General features: G+C 48.8%; 1 protein-coding gene across 1 annotated transcript in view; it reads right to left on the bottom strand.

Moving 5' to 3' along the window:
- LOC106593497 (ras-related protein Rap-1b) overlaps positions 1 to 23751 on the bottom strand; it is a 125043-nt gene that overhangs the window by 28978 nt on the left and 72314 nt on the right. The window contains exon 3 of the mRNA XM_045700194.1: positions 1610 to 1678. Within this exon, the coding sequence (XP_045556150.1) occupies positions 1610 to 1678 (69 nt within the window). The remainder of the gene's footprint in view (positions 1 to 1609; positions 1679 to 23751) is intronic.

Genomic DNA, 23751 nt, shown 5'->3' on the forward strand with positions numbered 1-23751 from the left:
CAGTCCCGTCTGTCTCAGCGCCTCCGTAACAGTCCCGTCTCAGCGCCTCCGTAACAGTCCCGTCCGTCTCAGTACCTCCGTAACAGTCCCGTCTCAGTACCTCCGTAACAGTCCCGTCTGTCTCACCGCCTCCGTAACAGTCCCGTCTGTCTCAGCGCCTCCGTAACAGTCCCGTCTGTCTCACCGCCTCCGTAACAGTCCCGTCTGTCTCACCGCCTCCGTAACAGTCCCGCCTGTCTCAGCGCCTCCGTAACAGTCCCGCCTGTCTCAGTGCCTCCGTAACAGTCCCGTCTCAGCGCCTCCGTAACAGTCCCGTCTCAGCGCCTCCGTAACAGTCCCGTCCGTCTCAGTACCTCCGTAACAGTCCCGTCTCAGTACCTCCGTAACAGTCCCGTAACAGTCCCGTCTCAGCGCCTCCGTAACAGTCCCGTCTCAGCGCCTCCGTAACAGTCCCGTCTGTCTCAGCGCCTCCGTAACAGTCCCGCCTGTCTCAGCGCCTCCGTAACAGTCCCGTCTGTCTCAGCGCCTCCGTAACAGTCCCGTCTCAGCGCCTCCGTAACAGTCCCGTCTCAGCGCCTCCGTAACAGTCCCGTCTCAGCGCCTCCGTAACAGTCCCGTCTGTCTCAGTACCTCCGTAACAGTCCCGTCCGTCTCAGTGCCTCCGTAACAGTCCCGTCTCAGTGCCTCTGTAACAGTCCCGTCCGTCTCAGCGCCTCCGTAACAGTCCCGTCTCAGTACCTCCGTAACAGTCCCGTCTGTCTCAGTACCTCCGTAACAGTCCCGTCTCAGTACCTCTGTAACAGTCCTGTCTTTGCTGAAATGTATGCTGTTGCCTGGCTATTAAAGGGACAGGCAGCTATTTAAGAATGGGGGTTTAATTGAAGTTTTACGGTATCTCCATTATATTCCAATCTGCTACATTGTGTTTCAGCTCACTGAATAGCCTACCAAACACCCAGTACTCTGTAACCATGGAGACGACACAGACAGCAGCAGAGTTGAACGTGTTTACGTCTAATGTTCCCGTATTACCTACATAGTGCACAGGGCCAGGGGGGCACTAATGATGATGTCACAGGGCCAGGGGGCACTAATGATGATGTCACAGGGCCAGGGGGCCACTAATGATGATGTCACAGGGCCAGGGGGCACTAATGATGATGTCACAGGGCCAGGGGGGCACTAAATGATGATGTCACAGGGACAGGGGGCCACCAATGATGATGTCACAGGGCCAGGGGGCCACTAAATGATGATGTCACAAGGCCAGGGGGCCACTAAATGTTGATGTCACAGGGCCAGGGGGCCACTAAATGATGATGTCACAGGGCCAGGGGGGCCACTAAATGATGATGTCACAAGGCCAGGGGGCCACTAAATGATGATGTCACAAGGCCAGGGGGCCACTAAATGATGATGTCACAGGGCCAGGGGGCCACTAAATGATGATGTCACAGGGCCAGGGGGCCACTAAATGATGATGTCACAGGGCCAGGGGGCCACTAAATGATGATGTCACAGGGCCAGGGGGGCCACTAAATGATGATGTCACAGGGCCAGGGGGCCACTAAATGATGATGTCAAGGGAAGATAGCAATACTTGACTTACCTTTCTGTATGAGTCTTCTATTGTCGGGTCATATTTCTCCACGAAAATCCCCTGAACAAACTGTACAGTCTGTAGAGACAAAAGAGAGGAAGAGAACGATGGAGAGAGAGAGAGAGAGAGAGAGAGAGAGAGAGAGAGAGAGAGAGAGAGAGATGAGATTGTAGAAGGTTGCAGGCTGTGAGGCAGATTCCCATTCTAGACGCCCACACAGCTTTAGTAAATGAATCTAAACAGGTGGCTCATGCTTGTCTTTAATATACTGAAATACACACTGATGTGTCCCAAACGGCACCCTATTCCCTATATAGAGCACTACTTTTGACCAGAGCCAAGAGGCGCAATATATAGAGAATAGGGTGTCATTTGGGAGCAGACACTGAGTCATACAGAAGACCTGTTATCCTCAGACTAGGACAGGAAGAAAAGCATGTAAAACATGAAGCCATTTAACAACAGGATTAACGGACGTCAGGAGACTGAAGAACACACTGAGCTAACTGGGATTAACGGACGTCAGGAGACTGAAGAAGACACTGAGCTAACTGGGATTAATGGACGTCAGGAGACTGAAGAAAACACTGAGCTAACTGGGATTAATGGATGTCAGGAGACTGAAGAAGACACTGAGCTAACTGGGATTAATGGACGTCAGTTGGACAGAGATGATAGGTGAACAGGTAGAGATGAGAGGACATGGGTCAGGACAGAGATGACAGGTGAACAGGTAGAGATGAGAGGACGTGGGTCAGGACAGAGATTATAGGTGAACAGGTAGAGATGAGAGGATGTGAGTCAGGACAGAGATGATAGGTGAACAGGTCGAGATGAGAGGACGTGGGTCAGGACAGAGATGACAGGTGAACAGGTAGAGATGAGAGGATGTGGGTGAGGACAGAGATGATAGATGGGTCAGGACAGAGATGAGAGGATGTGGGTCAGGACAGAGATGACAGGTGAACAGGTAGAGATGAGAGAACGTGGGTCAGGACAGAGATGACAGGTGAACAGGTAGAGATGAGAGAACGTGGATCAGGACAGAGATGATAGGTGAACAGGTAGAGATGAGAGGATGTGAGTCAGGACAGAGATGATAGGTGAACAGGTAGAGATGAGAGGATGTGAGTTAGGACAGAGATGACAGGTGAACAGGTAGAGATGAGAGAACGTGGGTCAGGACAGAGATGACAGGTGAACAGGTAGAGATGAGAGGATGTGAGTCAGGACAGAGATGACAGGTGAACAGGTAGAGATGAGAGAACGTGGGTCAGGACAGAGATGACAGGTGAACAGGTAGAGATGAGAGGATGTGAGTCAGGACAGAGATGATAGGTGAACAGGTAGAGATGAGAGGATGTGAGTTGGACAGAGATGATAGGTGAACAGGTAGAGATGAGAGGATGTGAGTCAGGACAGAGATGATAGGTGAACAGGTAGAGATGAGAGGACGTGAGTCAGGACAGAGATGATAGATGATAGATGGGTCAGGACAGAGATGACAGGTGAACAGGTAGAGATGAGAGGATGTGAGTCAGGACAGAGATGATAGGTGAACAGGTAGAGATGAGAGGATGTGAGTTAGGACAGAGATGACAGGTGAACAGGTAGAGATGAGAGGATGTGAGTCAGGACAGAGATGACAGGTGAACAGGTAGAGATGAGAGGATGTGAGTTAGGACAGAGATGATAGGTGAACAGGTAGAGATGATAGATGGGTCAGGACAGAGATGATAGGTGAACAGGTAGAGATGAGAGGATGTGAGTTAGGACAGAGATGATAGGTGAACAGGTAGAGATGAGAGGACGTGAGTCAGGACAGAGATGATAGATGATAGATGGGTCAGGACAGAGATGACAGGTGAACAGGTAGAGATGAGAGGATGTGAGTCAGGACAGAGATGATAGGTGAACAGGTAGAGATGAGAGGATGTGAGTCAGGACAGAGATGATAGGTGAACAGGTAGAGATGAGAGGATGTGAGTCAGGACAGAGATGATAGGTGAACAGGTAGAGATGAGAGGATGTGAGTTAGGACAGAGATGACAGGTGAACAGGTAGAGATGAGAGGACGTGAGTCAGGACAGAGATGATAGGTGAACAGGTAGAGATGAGAGGATGTGAGTTAGGACAGAGATGATAGGTGAACAGGTAGAGATGAGAGGACGTGAGTCAGGACAGAGATGACAGGTGAACAGGTAGAGATGAGAGGATGTGAGTTGGACAGAGATGATAGGTGAACAGGTAGAGATGAGAGGATGTGAGTTGGACAGAGATGACAGGTGAACAGGTAGAGATGAGAGGATGTGAGTTAGGACAGAGATGACAGGTGAACAGGTAGAGATGAGAGGACGTGAGTCAGGACAGAGATGATAGATGATAGATGGGTCAGGACAGAGATGACAGGTGAACAGGTAGAGATGAGAGGATGTGAGTTGGACAGAGATGACAGGTGAACAGGTAGAGATGAGAGGATGTGAGTAAGGACAGAGATGATAGGTGAACAGGTAGAGATGAGAGGACGTGAGTCAGGACAGAGATGATAGATGATAGATGGGTCAGGACAGAGATGACAGGTGAACAGGTAGAGATGAGAGGATGTGAGTCAGGACAGAGATGACAGGTGAACAGGTAGAGATGAGAGGATGTGAGTCAGGACAGAGATGATAGGTGAACAGGTAGAGATGAGAGGATGTGAGTCAGGACAGAGATGATAGGTGAACAGGTAGAGATGAGAGGATGTGAGTCAGGACAGAGATGATAGGTGAACAGGTAGAGATGAGAGGATGTGAGTTAGGACAGAGATGACAGGTGAACAGGTAGAGATGAGAGGATGTGAGTTAGGACAGAGATGATAGGTGAACAGGTAGAGATGAGAGAACGTGGGTCAGGACAGAGATGATAGGTGAACAGGTAGAGATGAGAGGATGTGAGTTAGGACAGAGATGATAGGTGAACAGGTAGAGATGAGAGAACGTGGGTCAGGACAGAGATGATAGGTGAACAGGTAGAGATGAGAGGATGTGAGTCAGGACAGAGATGATAGGTGAACAGGTAGAGATGAGAGGATGTGAGTCAGGACAGAGATGATAGGTGAACAGGTAGAGATGAGAGGATGTGAGTCAGGACAGAGATGATAGGTGAACAGGTAGAGATGAGAGGATGTGAGTCAGGACAGAGATGATAGGTGAACAGGTAGAGATGAGAGGATGTGAGTCAGGACAGAGATGATAGGTGAACAGGTAGAGATGAGAGGACGTGAGTCAGGACAGAGATGATAGGTGAACAGGTAGAGATGAGAGGATGTGAGTCAGGACAGAGATGATAGGTGAACAGGTAGAGATGATAGATGGGTCAGGACAGAGATGATAGGTGAACAGGTAGAGATGAGAGGATGTGAGTTAGGACAGAGATGATAGGTGAACAGGTAGAGATGAGAGGATGTGAGTCAGGACAGAGATGATAGGTGAACAGGTAGAGATGAGAGGATGTGAGTTGGACAGAGATGATAGGTGAACAGGTAGAGATGATGAACATTACATCATATTTGGGATGCAGCCTCTGACTAACTGTCTAGATCTAGTAGATAGACCCACTTCTGTCTAGATCTAGTAGATAGACTCAGTTCTGTCTAGATCTAGTAGATAGACCCAGTTCTGTCTAGATCTAGCAGATAGACCCAGTTCTGTCTAGATCTAGCAGATAGACCCAGTTCTGTCTAGATCTAGCAGATAGACCCAGTTCTGTCTAGATCTAGCAGATAGACCCAGTTCTGTCTAGATCTAGCAGATAGACCCAGTTCTGTCTAGATCTAGCAGATAGACCCAGTTCTGTCTAGATCTAGCAGATAGACCCAGTTCTGTCTAGATCTAGCAGATAGACCCAGTTCTGTCTAGATCTAGCAGATAGACCCAGTTCTGTCTAGATCTAGCAGATAGACCCAGTTCTGTCTAGATCTAGCAGATAGACCCAGTTCTGTCTAGATCTAGCAGATAGACCCAGTTCTGTCTAGATCTAGCAGATAGACCCAGTTCTGTCTAGATCTAGCAGATAGACCCAGTTCTGTCTAGATCTAGCAGATAGACCCAGTTCTGTCTAGATCTAGTAGATAGACCCAGTTCTGTCTAGATCTAGCAGATAGACCCAGTTCTGTCTAGTCGGACTCAGAGCCATCGAAGTCTGCAAAGTGATACCATTGGCTATCAGTCTGATCACTGCTGATGACATCATGACTCTCTCTACAGCTCCTTTCCACCTCTCCCTCGGAGACAGAGCAGAACAGTGTCTCCTCTCCTCTCCTCTCCTCTCCTCTCCTCTCCTCTCCTCTCCTCTCCTCTCCTCTCCTCTCCTCTCCTCTCCTCTCCCCTCCCCTCCTCTCCTCTCCTCTCCTCTCCTCTCCTCTCCTCTCCAGTCAGTCAGTCAGTGCATTGAAGGTACAGTGAGAGTCACAATGGGAGAAGAGAACTCAGAGGGAGACATATTAACATAGAACTATTAACATAGAACTACCATGTATACTATAGAGGGGAGAGTGACCTGGTAGACATATTAACATAGAACTATTAACATAGAACTACCATGTATACTATAGAGGGGAGAGTGACCTGGCAGTCCTTAACAAGGGACCCCAGCAGTTTTTCTCTCTATAAAACACATGATGTCACCCTCCTCTGTTCCAGCCGTCCAATCCCACTTGAGAGCAGGTCGTTCAGCAGCTTGTTACTGGGCCACAACAGGAGAGACAAACCAACCCCCAGAGTAGCAGCACTCTGGTCAGAACCAACCCCCTGGTCCCAGTCATCAGAACCAACCCCCTGGTCCCAGTCAGACAGAGTAGCAGAACTCTGGTCAGAACCAACCCCCTGGTCCCAGTCATCAGAACCAACCCCCTGGTCCCAGTCAGACAGAGTAGCAGCACTCTGGTCTGAACCAACCCCCTGGTCCCAGTCAGACAGAGTAGCAGCACTCTGATCAGAACCAACCCCCTGGTCCCAGTCAGACAGAGTAGCAGCACTCTGATCAGAACCAACACCCTGGTCCCAGTCATCAGAACCAACACCCTGGTCCCAGTCAGACAGAGTAGCAGAACTCTGATCAGAACCAACCCCCTGGTCCCAGTCAGACAGAGTAGCAGAACTCTGATCAGAACCAACACCCTGGTCCCAGTCAGACAGAGTAGCAGAACTCTGGTCAGAACCAACACCCTGGTCCCAGTCATCAGAACCAACCCCCTGGTCCCAGTCAGACAGAGTAGCAGCACTCTGATCAGAACCAACACCCTGGTCCCAGTCATCAGAACCAACACCCTGGTCCCAGTCAGACAGAGTAGCAGAACTCTGATCAGAACCAACCCCCTGGTCCCAGTCAGACAGAGTAGCAGAACTCTGATCAGAACCAACCCCCTGGTCCCAGTCAGACAGAGTAGCAGAACTCTGATCAGAACCAACACCCTGGTCCCAGTCAGACAGAGTAGCAGCACTCTGATCAGAACCAACACCCTGGTCCCAGTCATCAGAACCAACCCCCTGGTCCCAGTCAGACAGAGTAGCAGCACTCTGGTCTGAACCAACCCCCTGGTCCCAGTCAGACAGAGTAGCAGCAGTCTGGTCAGAGACAAGCAGGCACACAGCCCAGCCACCTAGCCACTGCTCTGCTGGCAGGTCCTCTGGATGCCAGCCAGCCAGCCAGCCAGTCAGCTTCAACAGACTCACGTGCATGTGTGCTGAACACATAGTCCTAAACACACTTCCACTCTTCCTCCAATTCACATCAGTGATCAGATTAAATCCACTCTTCCCTCCAGACACGCAAACAAACACACTTTGTCAACATCTCTCTCTCTCTCTCTCTCTCTCTCTCTCTCTCTCTCTCTCTCTCTCTCTCTCTCTCTCTCTCTCTCTCTCTCTCTCTCTCTCTCTCTCTCTCTCTCTCTCTCTCTCTCTCTCTCTCTCTCTCTCTCTCTCTCTCTCTCTCTCTCTCTCTCTCTCTCTCTCTCTCTCTCTCTCTCTCTCTGTATAGTGCACTCTATAGGGTGCCGTTTGGGACATAAGGGGAGTGAGTGTGAGACCTATTCTAGGGCACTGGAGGCATTTACACAGAAGATCTTTGGAGAAGGAGAGAGTGGTGTAAAGAAAGGGAGAGAGAGAGTGGTGTAAAGAAAGGGAGAGAGAGAGTGGTGTAAAGAAAGGGAGAGAGAGAGTGGTGTAAAGAAAGGGAGAGAGAGAGTGGTGTAAAGAAAGGGAGAGAGAGAGTGGTGTAAAGAAAGGGACAGAGAGAGTGGTGTAAAGAAAGGGAGAGAGAGAGTGGTGTAAAGAAAGGGAGAGAGAGAGTGGTGTAAAGAAAGGGAGAGAGAGAGTGGTGTAAAGAAAGGGAGAGAGAGAGTGGTGTAAAGAAAGGGACAGAGAGAGTGGTGTAAAGAAAGGGAGAGAGAGAGTGGTGTAAAGAAAGGGAGAGAGAGAGTGGTGTAAAGAAAGGGACAGAGAGAGTGGTGTAAAGAAAGGGAGAGAGAGAGTGGTGTAAAGAAAGGGAGAGAGAGAGTGGTGTAAAGAAAGGGACAGAGAGAGTGGTGTAAAGAAAGGGACAGAGAGAGAGTGGTGTAAAGAAAGGGAGAGAGAGAAGACAGGAGGAAGAAAAAGGATCTCATTGAAATGAGATAATTGCTTTTCAGCCCCTCCCTCGTCAGAAGCCTGGGATTCTTTACCCAGATTCATTCATAGAGCGAACCAGAGCTTCTTACTAGTGACATGTAGAGAGAGAGAGAGAAATAGAGAGAAAGACAGAGAGAGTAAAAGATAATGGAATAGAGCAAGAGAAAGATGGCCAGAGAGAGGAAAGCCTAACCCAGAGGCTGACAGAGGAACGACCAGCCTGGCAGAGGAACGACCAGCCTGGCAGAGGAACGACCAGCCTGGCAGAGGAACGACCAGCCTGGCAGAGGAAAGACCAGCCTGGCAGAGGAAAGACCAGCCTGGCAGAGGAAAGACCAGCCTGGCAGAGGAAAGACCAGCCTGGCAGAGGAAAGACCAGCCTGGCAGAGGAAAGACCAGCCCGGCAGAGGAACGACCAGCCTGGCAGAGGAACGACCAGCCTGGCAGAGGAAAGCCTAACCCAGAGGCTGACAGAGGAACGACCAGCCTGGCAGAGGAACGACCAGCCTGGCAGAGGAAAGACCAGCCTGGCAGAGGAACGACCAGCCTGACAGAGGAACGACCAGCCTGGCAGAGGAAAGACCAGCCTGGCAGAGGAACGACCAGCCTGGCAGAGGAAAGACCAGCCTGGCAGAGGAAAGCCTAACCCAGAGGCTGACAGAGGAACGACCAGCCTGGCAGAGGAACGACCAGCCTGGCAGAGGAACGACCAGCCTGGCAGAGGAACGACCAGCCTGGCAGAGGAACGACCAGCCTGGCAGAGGAACGACCAGCCTGGCAGAGGAAAGACCAGCCTGGCAGAGGAAAGCCTAACCCAGAGGCTGACAGAGGAACGACCAGCCTGGCAGAGGAACGACCAGCCTGGCAGAGGAAAGACCAGCCTGGCAGAGGAAAGACCAGCCTGGCAGAGGAAAGACCAGCCTGGCAGAGGAACGACCAGCCTGGCAGAGGAAAGACCAGCCTGGCAGAGGAACGACCAGCCTGGCAGAGGAAAGACCAGCCCGGCAGAGGAAAGACCAGCCTGGCAGAGGAACGACCAGCCTGGCAGAGGAACGACCAGCCTGGCAGAGGAAAGACCAGCCTGGCAGAGGAACGACCAGCCTGGCAGAGGAACGACCAGCCTGGCAGAGGAACGACCAGCCTGGCAGAGGAAAGACCAGCCTGGCAGAGGAAAGACCAGCCTGGCAGAGGAAAGACCAGCCTGGCAGAGGAAAGACCAGCCTGGCAGAGGAAAGACCAGCCTGGCAGAGGAAAGACCAGCCTGGCAGAGGAAAGACCAGCCTGGCAGAGGAACGACCAGCCTGGCAGAGGAAAGACCAGCCTGGCAGAGGAAAGACCAGCCTGGCAGAGGAACGACCAGCCTGGCAGAGGAAAGACCAGCCTGGCAGAGGAAAGCCTAACCCAGAGGCTGACAGAGGAACGACCAGCCTGGCAGAGGAAAGACCAGCCTGGCAGAGGAAAGACCAGCCTGGCAGAGGAACGACCAGCCTGGCAGAGGAACGACCAGCCTGGCAGAGGAAAGACCAGCCTGGCAGAGGAAAGACCAGCCTGGCAGAGGAAAGACCAGCCTGGCAGAGGAACGACCAGCCTGGCAGAGGAAAGACCAGCCTGGCAGAGGAACGACCAGCCTGGCAGAGGAAAGACCAGCCTGGCAGAGGAACGACCAGCCTGGCAGAGGAAAGACCAGCCTGGCAGAGGAACGACCAGCCTGGCAGAGGAAAGACCAGCCTGGCAGAGGAACGACCAGCCTGGCAGAGGAAAGACCAGCCTGGCAGAGGAACGACCAGCCTGGCAGAGGAACGACCAGCCTGGCAGAGGAACGACCAGCCTGGCAGAGGAAAGACCAGCCTGGCAGAGGAAAGACCAGCCTGGCAGAGGAAAGACCAGCCTGGCAGAGGAAAGACCAGCCTGGCAGAGGAAAGACCAGCCTGGCAGAGGAACGACCAGCCTGGCAGAGGAAAGACCAGCCTGGCAGAGGAAAGACCAGCCTGGCAGAGGAAAGACCAGCCTGGCAGAGGAAAGACCAGCCTGGCAGAGGAAAGACCAGCCTGGCAGAGGAACGACCAGCCTGGCAGAGGAACGACCAGCCTGGCAGAGGAACGACCAGCCTGGCAGAGGAAAGACCAGCCTGGCAGAGGAAAGACCAGCCTGGCAGAGGAAAGACCAGCCTGGCAGAGGAAAGACCAGCCTGGCAGAGGAAAGACCAGCCTGGCAGAGGAACGACCAGCCTGGCAGAGGAACCACCAGCCTGGCAGAGGAACGACCAGCCTGGCAGAGGAAAGACCAGCCTGGCAGAGGAACGACCAGCCTGGCAGAGGAAAGACCAGCCTGGCAGAGGAAAGACCAGCCTGGCAGAGGAAAGACCAGCCTGGCAGAGGAACGACCAGCCTGGCAGAGGAAAGACCAGCCTGGCAGAGGAAAGACCAGCCTGGCAGAGGAAAGACCAGCCTGGCAGAGGAACGACCAGCCTGGCAGAGGAACGACCAGCCTGGCAGAGGAAAGACCAGCCTGGCAGAGGAAAGACCAGCCTGGCAGAGGAAAGACCAGCCTGGCAGAGGAAAGACCAGCCTGGCAGAGGAAAGACCAGCCTGGCAGAGGAAAGACCAGCCTGGCAGAGGAACGACCAGCCTGGCAGAGGAAAGACCAGCCTGGCAGAGGAACGACCAGCCTGGCAGAGGAAAGACCAGCCTGGCAGAGGAAAGACCAGCCTGGCAGAGGAAAGACCAGCCTGGCAGAGGAAAGACCAGCCTGGCAGAGGAAAGACCAGCCTGGCAGAGGAACGACCAGCCTGGCAGAGGAAAGACCAGCCTGGCAGAGGAAAGACCAGCCTGGCAGAGGAACGACCAGCCTGGCAGAGGAAAGACCAGCCTGGCAGAGGAACGACCAGCCTGGCAGAAGAAAGACCAGCCTGGCAGAGGAAAGACCAGCCTGGCAGAGGAAAGACCAGCCTGGCAGAGGAACGACCAGCCTGGCAGAGGAAAGACCAGCCTGGCAGAGGAAAGACCAGCCTGGCAGAGGAAAGACCAGCCCGGCAGAGGAACGACCAGCCCGGCAGAGGAACGACCAGCCCGGCAGAGGAAAGACCAGCCTGGCAGAGGAACGACCAGCCCGGCAGAGGAACGACCAGCCCGGCAGAGGAAAGACCAGCCCGGCAGAGGAAAGACCAGCCCGGCAGAGGAAAGACCAGCCCGGCAGAGGAACGACCAGCCCGGCAGAGGAAAGACCAGCCCGGCAGAGGAAAGACCAGCCTGGCAGAGGAACGACCAGCCTGGCAGAGGAAAGACCAGCCTGGCAGAGGAAAGACCAGCCTGGCAGAGGAAAGACCAGCCTGGCAGAGGAAAGACCAGCCTGGCAGAGGAAAGACCAGCCTGGCAGAGGAACGACCAGCCTGGCAGAGGAAAGACCAGCCTGGCAGAGGAAAGACCAGCCTGGCAGAGGAAAGACCAGCCTGGCAGAGGAAAGACCAGCCTGGCAGAGGAACGACCAGCCCGGCAGAGGAAAGACCAGCCCGGCAGAGGAAAGACCAGCCTGGCAGAGGAAAGACCAGCCTGGCAGAGGAAAGACCAGCCTGGCAGAGGAAAGACCAGCCTGGCAGAGGAAAGACCAGCCTGGCAGAGGAAAGACCAGCCTGGCAGAGGAACGACTGGTGTTAGCACTTCATCCTCCCGAGTGGCGCAGCGATCTAAGGCACTGCATCTCAGTGCTAGAGGCGTCACTACAGACCCTGGTTCGATTCCAGGCTGTATCACAACCGGCCCGTGATTGGGAGTCCCATAGGGCGGCGCACAATTGGCCCAGCATCGTTAGGGTTTGGCCAGGGTAGGCAGTCATCTTAAATGACTTGACTAGTTAAATAAAGGTTAAATAAATGTCAAATCCTCTCATTCACTCATCTCTCTCCCTCTCAAAAATGTTAAATGTCCAGTAAACATGAACACTCACATAGGTTTTAAAAGAATAAAGACATTTCAAATGTCACATTATGTCTCTATACAGTGTTGTAATGATGTGCAAATAGTTAAAGTTCAAAAGGGGAAATAAATAAACTTAAATATGGGTTGTATTTACAATGGTGTTTGTTCTTCACTGGTTGACCTTTTCTTGTGGCAACAGGTCACAAATCTTGCTGCTGTGATGGAACACTGTGGTATGTCACCCAGTAGATATGGGTGAAATAAAATCGGGTTTGTTTTCAAATTCTTTGTGGATCTGTGTAATCTGAGGGAAATATGTGTCTCTAATATGGTCATATATTTGGCAGGAGGTTAGGAAGTGCAGCTCAGTTTACACCTCATTTTGTGGGCAGTGGGCACATAGCCTGTCTTCTCTTGAGAGCCAGGTCTGCCTACTGCGGCCTTTCTCAATAGCAAGGCTATGCTCACTGAGTCTGTACATAGTCAAAGCTTTCCTTAAGTTTGGGTCAGTCACAATGGTCAGGTATTCTCCCACTGTGTACTCTCTGTTTAGGGCCAAATAGCATTCTAGTTTGCTCTGTTTTTTTGATAATTCTTTCCAATGTGTCAAGTAATTATCTTTTTGTTTTCTCATGATTTGGTTGGGTCTAATTGTGCTGCTGTCCTGGGGCTCTGTGGGGTCTGTTTGTGTTTGTGAACAGAGCCCCAGGACCAGCTTGCTTAGGGGACTCTTCTCCAGGTTCATCTCTCTGTAGGTGATGGCTTTGTTATGGAAGGTTTGGGAATCACTTCCTTTTAGGTGGTTGTAGAATTTAACGTCTCTTTTCTGGATTTTGATAATTAGTGGCTATCAACCTAATTCTGCTCTGCATGAATTATTTGGTGTTTTACGTTGTACACTGAGGATATTTTGTCAGATTTCTGCATGCAGAGTCTCAATTTGGTGTTTGTCCCATTTTGTGAATTCTTGGCTGGTGAGCGGACCCCAGACCTCACAACCATAAAGGGCAATGGGTTCTATAAATGATTCAAGTATTTTTTTTTTGCCAAATCCTAATTGGTATGTCGAATTTGATGTTCCTTTTGATGGCGTAGAAGGCCATTTTGCCTTGTCTCTCAGATGGTTCACAGCTTTGTGGAAGTTACCCTTGGTGCTGATGTTTAGGCCGAGGTATGTATCGTTTTTTGTGTGCTCTATAGCAACGGTGTCTAGATGGAATTTATATTTGTGGTCATGGCAACTGGACTTTTTTTGGAACACCATTATTTTTGTCTTACTGAGATAAACTGTCAGAGCCCAAGTCTGACAGAATCTCTCTCCCTCTCACCCCCCTCTACCTCTCTACCCCCCCCATCCCCCTCCCTCCCTCCCTCTGAACAACACGTGGCTCTAGCTAGAAGCCTATACTTCCCTGTCCAGGGACCAGGAGACTTATGAATGACTCTACAATGAGCTCTGGTCCAGCAGGCTAGCTCCATTAGTGTCTGTATTAAAGGTCCATAGTGAATATCAGGACCATGGGGACCGGTCAGGTCCAAACAGGGCTGTAGATTATACTATCTGATCAAATAGATGGCTCTGCATTACAGCCACAATCTGGTCCTGGGGAAATGGTTCTGATTCGGAAGCTGGATCACATGAGTACCCTGCCTCTGTGAGAGGGTTTTGCTCACGCTCCACCTCGCCCTCTGTTCCTTTCTCTCCAGTAAATCACATGTCCTGGGAAAAAAGCTAAGGGAGGTTGGTTGTGTGTGAAACCCACTCCGGCAGCGCCCGGTTCCCACGCCGCAACTGTTACATCCGTTGCCTAGTTACGGGCTATGGGTGCCGTTTGGGACATAAGGGGAGTGAGTGTGAGACCTATTCTAGGGCACTGGAGGCATTTACACAGAAGATCTTTGGAGAAGGAGAGAGTGGTGAAAAGAAAAAGAAAGGGAGAGAGAGAGTGGTGTAAAGAGAGGGAGAGAGAGAGTGGTGTAGAGAGAGAGAGAGAGAGAGAGGTAGAAAGAGAGAGAGAGAGACCTAGAGAGAGAGAGAGAGAGAGAAATGTAAAGAAAGAGAGAAAGAGAAAGAAAGGGCGAGAGAGAGGGTAAAGAAGGGAGAGAGAGTGGGGAGGAAATGAGAGAGAGAGTGGTGTAAAGAAAGGGAGAGAGAGAGTGGTGTAAAGAGGGAGAGAGAGTGGTGTAGAGGGAGAGAGAGGTGTAAGAGGGAGATAGAGGGTGTATAGAGGGATGTAGAGGGAGGGTGTAAGAGGGAGAGAGAGTGGTGTAAGAGGGATGTAGAGAGAGGGGTATAGAAGGGATGTAGAGAGAGGGTGTATAGAGGGAGAGAGAGGGTGTAGAGGGATGTAGAGAGAGGTATAGAGGGAGATAGAGAGTGGTGTAAGAGGGATAGAGAGGGATGTAAGAGGGAGAGAGAGGGGTATAGAGGGATGAGAGAGAGGGTGTATAGAGGGAGATAGAGAGGGTGTATAGAGGGAGAGAGAGGGTGTAAGAGGGAGAGAGAGGGTGTAAAGAAGGGAGAGAGAGTGGTGTAAAGAGGGATATAGAGAAGATAGAGGAAGAAAGATCCAAATGGGGTATTTGCTTTTCAGCCCCTCCCTCGTCAGAAGCCTGGGATTCTTTACCCAGATTCATTCATAGAGCGAACCAGAGCTTCTTACTAGTGACATGTAGAGAGAGAGAAAGAAATAGAGAGAAAGACAGAGAGAGTAAAAGATAATGGAATAGAGCAAGAGAAAGATGGCCAGAGAGAGGAAAGCCTAACCCAGAGGCTGACAGAGGAACGACCAGCCTGGCAGAGGAAAGACCAGCCTGGCAGAGGAACGACCAGCCTGGCAGAGGAAAGACCAGCCTGGCAGAGGAAAGACCAGCCTGGCAGAGGAAAGACCAGCCTGGCAGAGGAAAGACCAGCCTGGCAGAGGAAAGACCAGCCTGGCAGAGGAAAGACCAGCCTGGCAGAGGAACGACTGGTGTTAGCACTTCATCCTCCCGAGTGGCGCAGCGATCTAAGGCACTGCATCTCAGTGCTAGAGGCGTCACTACAGACCCTGGTTCGATTCCAGGCTGTATCACAACCGGCCCGTGATTGGGAGTCCCATAGGGCGGCGCACAATTGGCCCAGCATCGTTAGGGTTTGGCCAGGGTAGGCAGTCATCTTAAATGACTTGACTAGTTAAATAAAGGTTAAATAAATGTCAAATCCTCTCATTCACTCATCTCTCTCCCTCTCAAAAATGTTAAATGTCCAGTAAACATTAACACTCACATAGGTTTTAAAAGAATAAAGACATTTCAAATGTCACATTATGTGTCTATACAGTGTTGTAATGATGTGCAAATAGTTAAAGTTCAAAAGGGAAAATAATTAAACATAAATATGGGTTGTATTTACAATGGTGTTTGTTCTTCCCTGGTTGCCCTTTTCTTGTGGCAACAGGTCACAAATCTTGCTGCTGTGATGGAACACTGTGGTATGTCACCCAGTAGATATGGGTGAAATAAAAATCAGGTTTGTTTTCAAATTCTTTGTGGATCTGTGTAATCTGAGGGAAATATGTGTCTCTAATATGGTCATATATTTGGCAGGAGGTTAGGAAGTGCAGCTCAGTTTACACCTCATTTTGTGGGCAGTGTGCACATAGCCTGTCTTCTCTTGAGAGTCAGGTCTGCCTACTGCGGCCTTTCTCAATAGCAAGGCTATGCTCACTGAGTCTGTACCTAGTCAAAGCTTTCCTTAAGTTTGGGTCAGTCACAGTGGTCAGGTATTCTCCCACTGTGTACTCTCTGTTTAGGGACAAAAAGCATTGTAGTTTGCTCTGTTTTTTTGTTAATTCAAGTAATTATTCAAGTAATTATCTTTTTGTTTTCTCATGATTTGGTTGGGTCTAATTGTGTAGCTGTCCTGGGGCTCTGTGGGGTGTGTTTGTGTTTGTGAACAGAGCCCCAGGACCAGCTTGCTTAGGGGACTCTTCTCCAGGTTCATCTCTCTGTAGGTGATGGCTTTGTTATGGAAGGTTTGGGAATCACTTCCTTTTAGGTGGTTTTAGAATTTAACGTCTCTTTTCTGGATTTTGATAATTAGTGGGTATCAACCTAATTCTGCTCTGCATGAATTATTTGGTGTTTTACGTTGTACACTGAGGATATTTTGTCAGATTTCTGCATGCAGAGTCTCAATTTGGTGTTTGTCCCATTTTGTGAATTCTTGGCTGGTGAGCGGACCCCAGACCTCACAACCATAAAGGGCAATGGGTTCTATAAATGATTCAAGTATTTTTTTTGCCAAATCCTAATTGGTATGTCGAATTTGATGTTCCTTTTGATGGCGTAGAAGGCCATTTTGCCTTGTCTCTCAGATGGTTCACAGCTTTGTGGAAGTTACCCTTGGTGCTGATGTTTAGGCCGAGGTATGTATCGTTTTTGTGTGCTCTATAGCAACGGTGTCTAGATGGAATTTATATTTGTGGTCATGGCAACTGGACTTTTTTGGAACACCATTATTTTTGTCTTACTGAGATAAACTGTCAGAGCCCAAGTCTGACAGAATCTCTCTCCTCTCACCCCCCTCTACCTCTCTACCCCCCATCCCCCTCCCTCCCTCCCTCTGAACAACACGTGGCTCTAGCTAGAAGCCTATACTTCCCTGTCCAGGGACCAGGAGACTTATGAATGACTCTACAATGAGCTCTGGTCCAGCAGGCTAGCTCCATTAGTGTCTGTATTAAAGGTCCATAGTGAATATCAGGACCATGGGGACCGGTCAGGTCCAAACAGGGCTGTAGATTATACTATCTGATCAAATAGATGGCTCTGCATTACAGCCACAATCTGGTCCTGGGGAAATGGTTCTGATTCGGAAGCTGGATCACATGAGTACCCTGCCTCTGTGAGAGGGTTTTGCTCACGCTCCACCTCGCCCTCTGTTCCTTTCTCTCCAGTAAATCACATGTCCTGGGAAAAAAGCTAAGGGGAGGTTGGTTGTGTGTGAAACCCACTCGCGGCAGCGCCCTGGTTCCCACGCCGCAACTGTTACATCCGTTGCCTAGTTACGGGCTATGGCAAGGCATCTCTCTCTCTCTCTCTCTCTCTCTCTCTCTCTCTCTCTCTCTCTCTCTCTCTCTCTCTCTCTCTCTCTCTCTCTCTCTCTCTCTCTCTCTCTCTCTCTCTCTCTCTCTCTCTCTCTCTCTCTCTCTCTCTCTCTCTCTCTCTCTCTCTCTCTCTCTCTCTCTCTCTCTCTCTCTCTCTCTCTCTCTCTCTCTCTCTCTCTCTCTCTCTCTCTCTCTCTCTCTCTCTCTCTCTCTCTCTCTCAGTATAGTGCACTCTATAGGGTGCCGTTTGGGACATAAGGGGAGTGAGTGTGAGACCTATTCTAGGGCACTGGAGGCATTTACACAGAAGATCTTTGGAGAAGGAGAGAGTGGTGAAAAGAAAAAAGAAAGGGAGAGAGAGAGTGGTGTAAAGAAAGGGAGAGAGAGAGTGGTGTAAAGAAAGGGAGAGAGAGATGGTGTAAAGAAAGGGAGAGAGAGAGTGGTGTAAAGAAAGGGAGAGAGAGAGTGGTGTAAAGAAAGGGAGAGAGAGAGTGGTGTAAAGAAAGGGAGAGAGAGTGGTGTAAAGAAAGGGAGAGAGAGTGGTGTAAAGAAAGGGAGAGAGAGAGTGGTGTAAAGAAAGGGAGAGAGAGAGTGGTGTAAAGAAAGGGAGAGAGAGAGTGGTGTAAAGAAAGGGAGAGAGAGAGTGGTGTAAAGAAAGGGAGAGAGAGTGGTGTAAAGAAAGGGAGAGAGAGAGTGGTGTAAAGAAAGGGAGAGAGAGTGGTGTAAAGAAAGGGAGAGAGAGAGTGGTGTAAAGAAAGGGAGAGAGAGAGTGGTGTAAAGAAAGGGAGAGAGAGAGTGGTGTAAAGAAAGGGAGAGAGAGAGTGGTGTAAAGAAAGGGAGAGAGAGAGTGGTGTAAAGAAAGGGAGAGAGAGAGTGGTGTAAAGAAAGGGAGAGAGAGAGTGGTGTAAAGAAAGGGAGAGAGAGAGTGGTGTAAAGAAAGGGAGAGAGAGAGTGGTGTAAAGAAAGGGAGAGAGAGAGTGGTGTAAAGAAAGGGAGAGAGAGAGTGGTGTAAAGAAAGGGACAGAGAGAAGACAGGAGGAAGAAAAAGGATCTCATTGAAATGAGATAATTGCTTTTCAGCCCCTCCCTCGTCAGAAGCCTGGGATTCTTTACCCAGATTCATTCATAGAGCGAACCAGAGCTTCTTACTAGTGACATGTAGAGAGAGAGAAAGAAATAGAGAGAAAGACAGAGAGAGTAAAAGATAATGGAATAGAGCAAGAGAAAGATGGCCAGAGAGAGGAAAGCCTAACCCAGAGGCTGACAGAGGAACGACCAGCCTGGCAGAGGAAAGACCAGCCTGGCAGAGGAACGACCAGCCTGGCAGAGGAAAGACCAGCCTGGCAGAGGAAAGACCAGCCTGGCAGAGGAAAGACCAGCCTGGCAGAGGAAAGACCAGCCTGGCAGAGGAAAGACCAGCCTGGCAGAGGAAAGACCAGCCTGGCAGAGGAACGACTGGTGTTAGCACTTCATCCTCCCGAGTGGCGCAGCGATCTAAGGCACTGCATCTCAGTGCTAGAGGCGTCACTACAGACCCTGGTTCGATTCCAGGCTGTATCACAACCGGCCCGTGATTGGGAGTCCCATAGGGCGGCGCACAATTGGCCCAGCATCGTTAGGGTTTGGCCAGGGTAGGCAGTCATCTTAAATGACTTGACTAGTTAAATAAAGGTTAAATAAATGTCAAATCCTCTCATTCACTCATCTCTCTCCCTCTCAAAAATGTTAAATGTCCAGTAAACATTAACACTCACATAGGTTTTAAAAGAATAAAGACATTTCAAATGTCACATTATGTGTCTATACAGTGTTGTAATGATGTGCAAATAGTTAAAGTTCAAAAAGGGAAAATAATTAAACATAAATATGGGTTGTATTTACAATGGTGTTTGTTCTTCCCTGGTTGCCCTTTTCTTGTGGCAACAGGTCACAAATCTTGCTGCTGTGATGGAACACTGTGGTATGTCACCCAGTAGATATGGGTGAAATAAAAATCAGGTTTGTTTTCAAATTCTTTGTGGATCTGTGTAATCTGAGGGAAATATGTGTCTCTAATATGGTCATATATTTGGCAGGAGGTTAGGAAGTGCAGCTCAGTTTACACCTCATTTTGTGGGCAGTGTGCACATAGCCTGTCTTCTCTTGAGAGTCAGGTCTGCCTACTGCGGCCTTTCTCAATAGCAAGGCTATGCTCACTGAGTCTGTACCTAGTCAAAGCTTTCCTTAAGTTTGGGTCAGTCACAGTGGTCAGGTATTCTCCCACTGTGTACTCTCTGTTTAGGGACAAAAAGCATTGTAGTTTGCTCTGTTTTTTGTTAATTCAAGTAATTATTCAAGTAATTATCTTTTGTTTTCTCATGATTTGGTTGGGTCTAATTGTGTAGCTGTCCTGGGGCTCTGTGGGGTGTGTTTGTGTTTGTGAACAGAGCCCCAGGACCAGCTTGCTTAGGGACTCTTCTCCAGGTTCATCTCTCTGTAGGTGATGGCTTTGTTATGGAAGGTTTGGGAATCACTTCCTTTTAGGTGGTTTTAGAATTTAACGTCTCTTTTCTGGATTTTGATAATTAGTGGGTATCAACCTAATTCTGCTCTGCATGAATTATTTGGTGTTTTACGTTGTACACTGAGGATATTTTGTCAGATTTCTGCATGCAGAGTCTCAATTTGGTGTTTGTCCCATTTTGTGAATTCTTGGCTGGTGAGCGGACCCCAGACCTCACAACCATAAAGGGCAATGGGTTCTATAAATGATTCAAGTATTTTTTTTGCCAAATCCTAATTGGTATGTCGAATTTGATGTTCCTTTTGATGGCGTAGAAGGCCATTTTGCCTTGTCTCTCAGATGGTTCACAGCTTTGTGGAAGTTACCCTTGGTGCTGATGTTTAGGCCGAGGTATGTATCGTTTTTTGTGTGCTCTATAGCAACGGTGTCTAGATGGAATTTATATTTGTGGTCATGGCAACTGGACTTTTTTGGAACACCATTATTTTTGTCTTACTGAGATAAACTGTCAGAGCCCAAGTCTGACAGAATCTCTCTCCCTCTCACCCCCCTCTACCTCTCTACCCCCCATCCCCCTCCCTCCCTCCCCTCTGAACAACACGTGGCTCTAGCTAGAAGCCTATACTTCCCTGTCCAGGGACCAGGAGACTTATGAATGACTCTACAATGAGCTCTGGTCCAGCAGGCTAGCTCCATTAGTGTCTGTATTAAAGGTCCATAGTGAATATCAGGACCATGGGGACCGGTCAGGTCCAAACAGGGCTGTAGATTATACTATCTGATCAAATAGATGGCTCTGCATTACAGCCACAATCTGGTCCTGGGGAAATGGTTCTGATTCGGAAGCTGGATCACATGAGTACCCTGCCTCTGTGAGAGGGTTTTGCTCACGCTCCACCTCGCCCTCTGTTCCTTTCTCTCCAGTAAATCACATGTCCTGGGAAAAAAGCTAAGGGAGGTTGGTTGTGTGTGAAACCCACTCGCGGCAGCGCCCTGGTTCCCACGCCGCAACTGTTACATCCGTTGCCTCAGTTACGGGCTATGGCAAGGCATCTTCTCTTTCTCTCTCTCTCTCTCTCTCTCTCTCTCTCTCTCTCTCTCTCTCTCTCTCTCTCTCTCTCTCTCTCTCTCTCTCTCTCTCTCTCTCTCTCTCTCTCTCTCTCTCTCTCTCTCTCTCTCTCTCTCTCTCTCTCTCTCTCTCTCTCTCTCTCTCTCTCTCTCTCTCTCTCTCTCTCCACCACTTCTATAGTGATCCAATTAGAACTAATGGAGTTCTCTACACCACCACTTCTATAGTGATCCAATTAGAACTAATGGAGTTCTCTACACCACCACTTCTATAGTGATCCAATTTGAACTAATGGAGTTCTATACACCACCACTTCTATAGTGATCCAATTAGAACTAATGGAGTTCTCTACACCACCACTTCTATAGTGATCCAATTAGAACTAATGGAGTTCTCTACACCACCACTTCTATAGTGATCCAATTAGAACTAATGGAGTTCTCTACACCACCACTTCTATAGTGATCCAATTAGAACTAATGGAGTTCTCTACACCACCACTTCTATAGTGATCCAATTAGAACTAATGGAGTTCTCTACACCACCACTTCTATAGTGATCCAATTAGAACTAATGGAGTTCTCTACACCACCACTTCTATAGTGATCCAATTAGAACTAATGGAGTTCTCTACACCACCACTTCTATAGTGATCCAATTAGAACTAATGGAGTTCTCTACACCACCACTTCTATAGTGATCCAATTAGAACTAATGGAGTTCTCTACACCACCACTTCTATAGTGATCCAATTAGAACTAATGGAGTTCTCTACACCACCACTTCTATAGTGATCCAATTAGAACTAATGGAGTTCTCTACACCACCACTTCTATAGTGATCCAATTAGAACTAATGGAGTTCTCCACACCACCACTTCTATAGTGATCCAATTAGAACTAATGGAGTTCTCCACACCACCACTTATATAGTGATCCAATTAGAACTAATGGAGTTCTCCATACCACCACTTATATAGTGATCCAATTAGAACTAATGGAGTTCTCCACACCACCACTTCTATAGTGATCCAATTAGAACTAATGGAGTTCTCTACACCACCACTTCTATAGTGATCCAATTAGAACTAATGGAGTTCTCCACACCACCACTTCTATAGTGATCAAATTAGAACTAATGGAGTTCTCTACACCACCACTTCTATAGTGATCCAATTAGAACTAATGGTGTTCTCCACACCACCACTTATATAGTGATCCAATTAGAACTAATGGAGTTCTCTACACCACCACTTCTATAGTGATCCAATTAGAACTAATGGAGTTCTCTACACCACCACTTCTATAGTGATCCAATTAGAACTAATGGAGTTCTCTACACCACCACTTCTATAGTGATCCAATTAGAACTAATGGAGTTCTCTACACCACCACTTCTATAGTGATCCAATTAGAACTAATGGAGTTCTCTACACCACCACTTCTATAGTGATCCAATTAGAACTAATGGAGTTCTCTACACCACCACTTCTATAGTGATCCAATTAGAACTAATGGAGTTCTCTACACCACCACTTCTATAGTGATCCAATTAGAACTAATGGAGTTCTCTACACCACCACTTCTATAGTGATCCAATTAGAACTAATGGAGTTCTCTACACCACCACTTCTATAGTGATCCAATTAGAACTAATGGAGTTCTCTACACCACCACTTCTATAGTGATCCAATTAGAACTAATGGAGTTCTCTACACCACCACTTCTATAGTGATCCAATTAGAACTAATGGAGTTCTCTACACCACCACTTCTATAGTGATCCAATTAGAACTAATGGAGTTCTCTACACCACCACTTCTATAGTGATCCAATTAGAACTAATGGAGTTCTCTACACCACCACTTCTATAGTGATCCAATTAGAACTAATGGAGTTCTCCACACCACCACTTCTATAGTGATCCAATTAGAACTAATGGAGTTCTCCACACCACCACTTATATAGTGATCCAATTAGAACTAATGGAGTTCTCCACACCACCACTTATATAGTGATCCAATTAGAACTAATGGAGTTCTCTACACCACCACTTATATAGTGATCCAATTAGAACTAATGGAGTTCTCCACACCACCACTTATATAGTGATCCAATTAGAACTAATGGAGTTCTCTACACCACCACTTCTATAGTGATCCAATTAGAACTAATGGAGTTCTCTACACCACCACTTCTATAGTGATCCAATTAGAACTAATGGAGTTCTCCACACCACCACTTCTATAGTGATCCAATTAGAACTAATGGAGTTCTCTACACCACCACTTCTATAGTGATCCAATTAGAACTAATGGTGTTCTCCACACCACCACTTCTATAGTGATCCAATTAGAACTAATGGAGTTCTCTACACCACCACTTCTATAGTGATCCAATTAGAACTAATGGAGTTCTCCACACCACCACTTCTATAGTGATCCAATTAGAACTAATGGACAATACAGGGGGAGGCTGCATTCCTGCTATGTAATGGGAGGTCAAGCGTACAGAGAGACAAAGCAGAGAGAGAGCGACCTAGAGAGAGAGACCTAGAGAGAGAGAGACCTAGAGAGAGAGAGACCTAGAGAGAGAGAGACCTAGAGAGAGAGAGACCTAGAGAGAGAGACCTAGAGAGAGAGAGAGAGACCTAGAGAGAGAGACGTAGAGAGAGAGAGCAAAATATAATGAAATAGAGAAAGAGAAAGATGGCCAGAGAGAGGAAAGAGAGAGAAATGGGGAGGAAATTATGATAAGAGAGGGATGTAGAGGGATATAGAGGGATGTAGAGGGATGTAGAGGGATGTAGAGGGATGTAGAGGGATGTAGAGGGATGTAGAGGGATGTAGAGGGATATAGAGGGATATAGAGGGATATAGAGGGATGTAGAGGGATGTAGAGGGATATAGAGGGATGTAGAGGGATAT

Source organism: Salmo salar, chromosome ssa17 (assembly GCF_905237065.1).
Source record: "Salmo salar chromosome ssa17, Ssal_v3.1, whole genome shotgun sequence".
Classification (NCBI taxonomy): domain Eukaryota; kingdom Metazoa; phylum Chordata; class Actinopteri; order Salmoniformes; family Salmonidae; genus Salmo; species Salmo salar.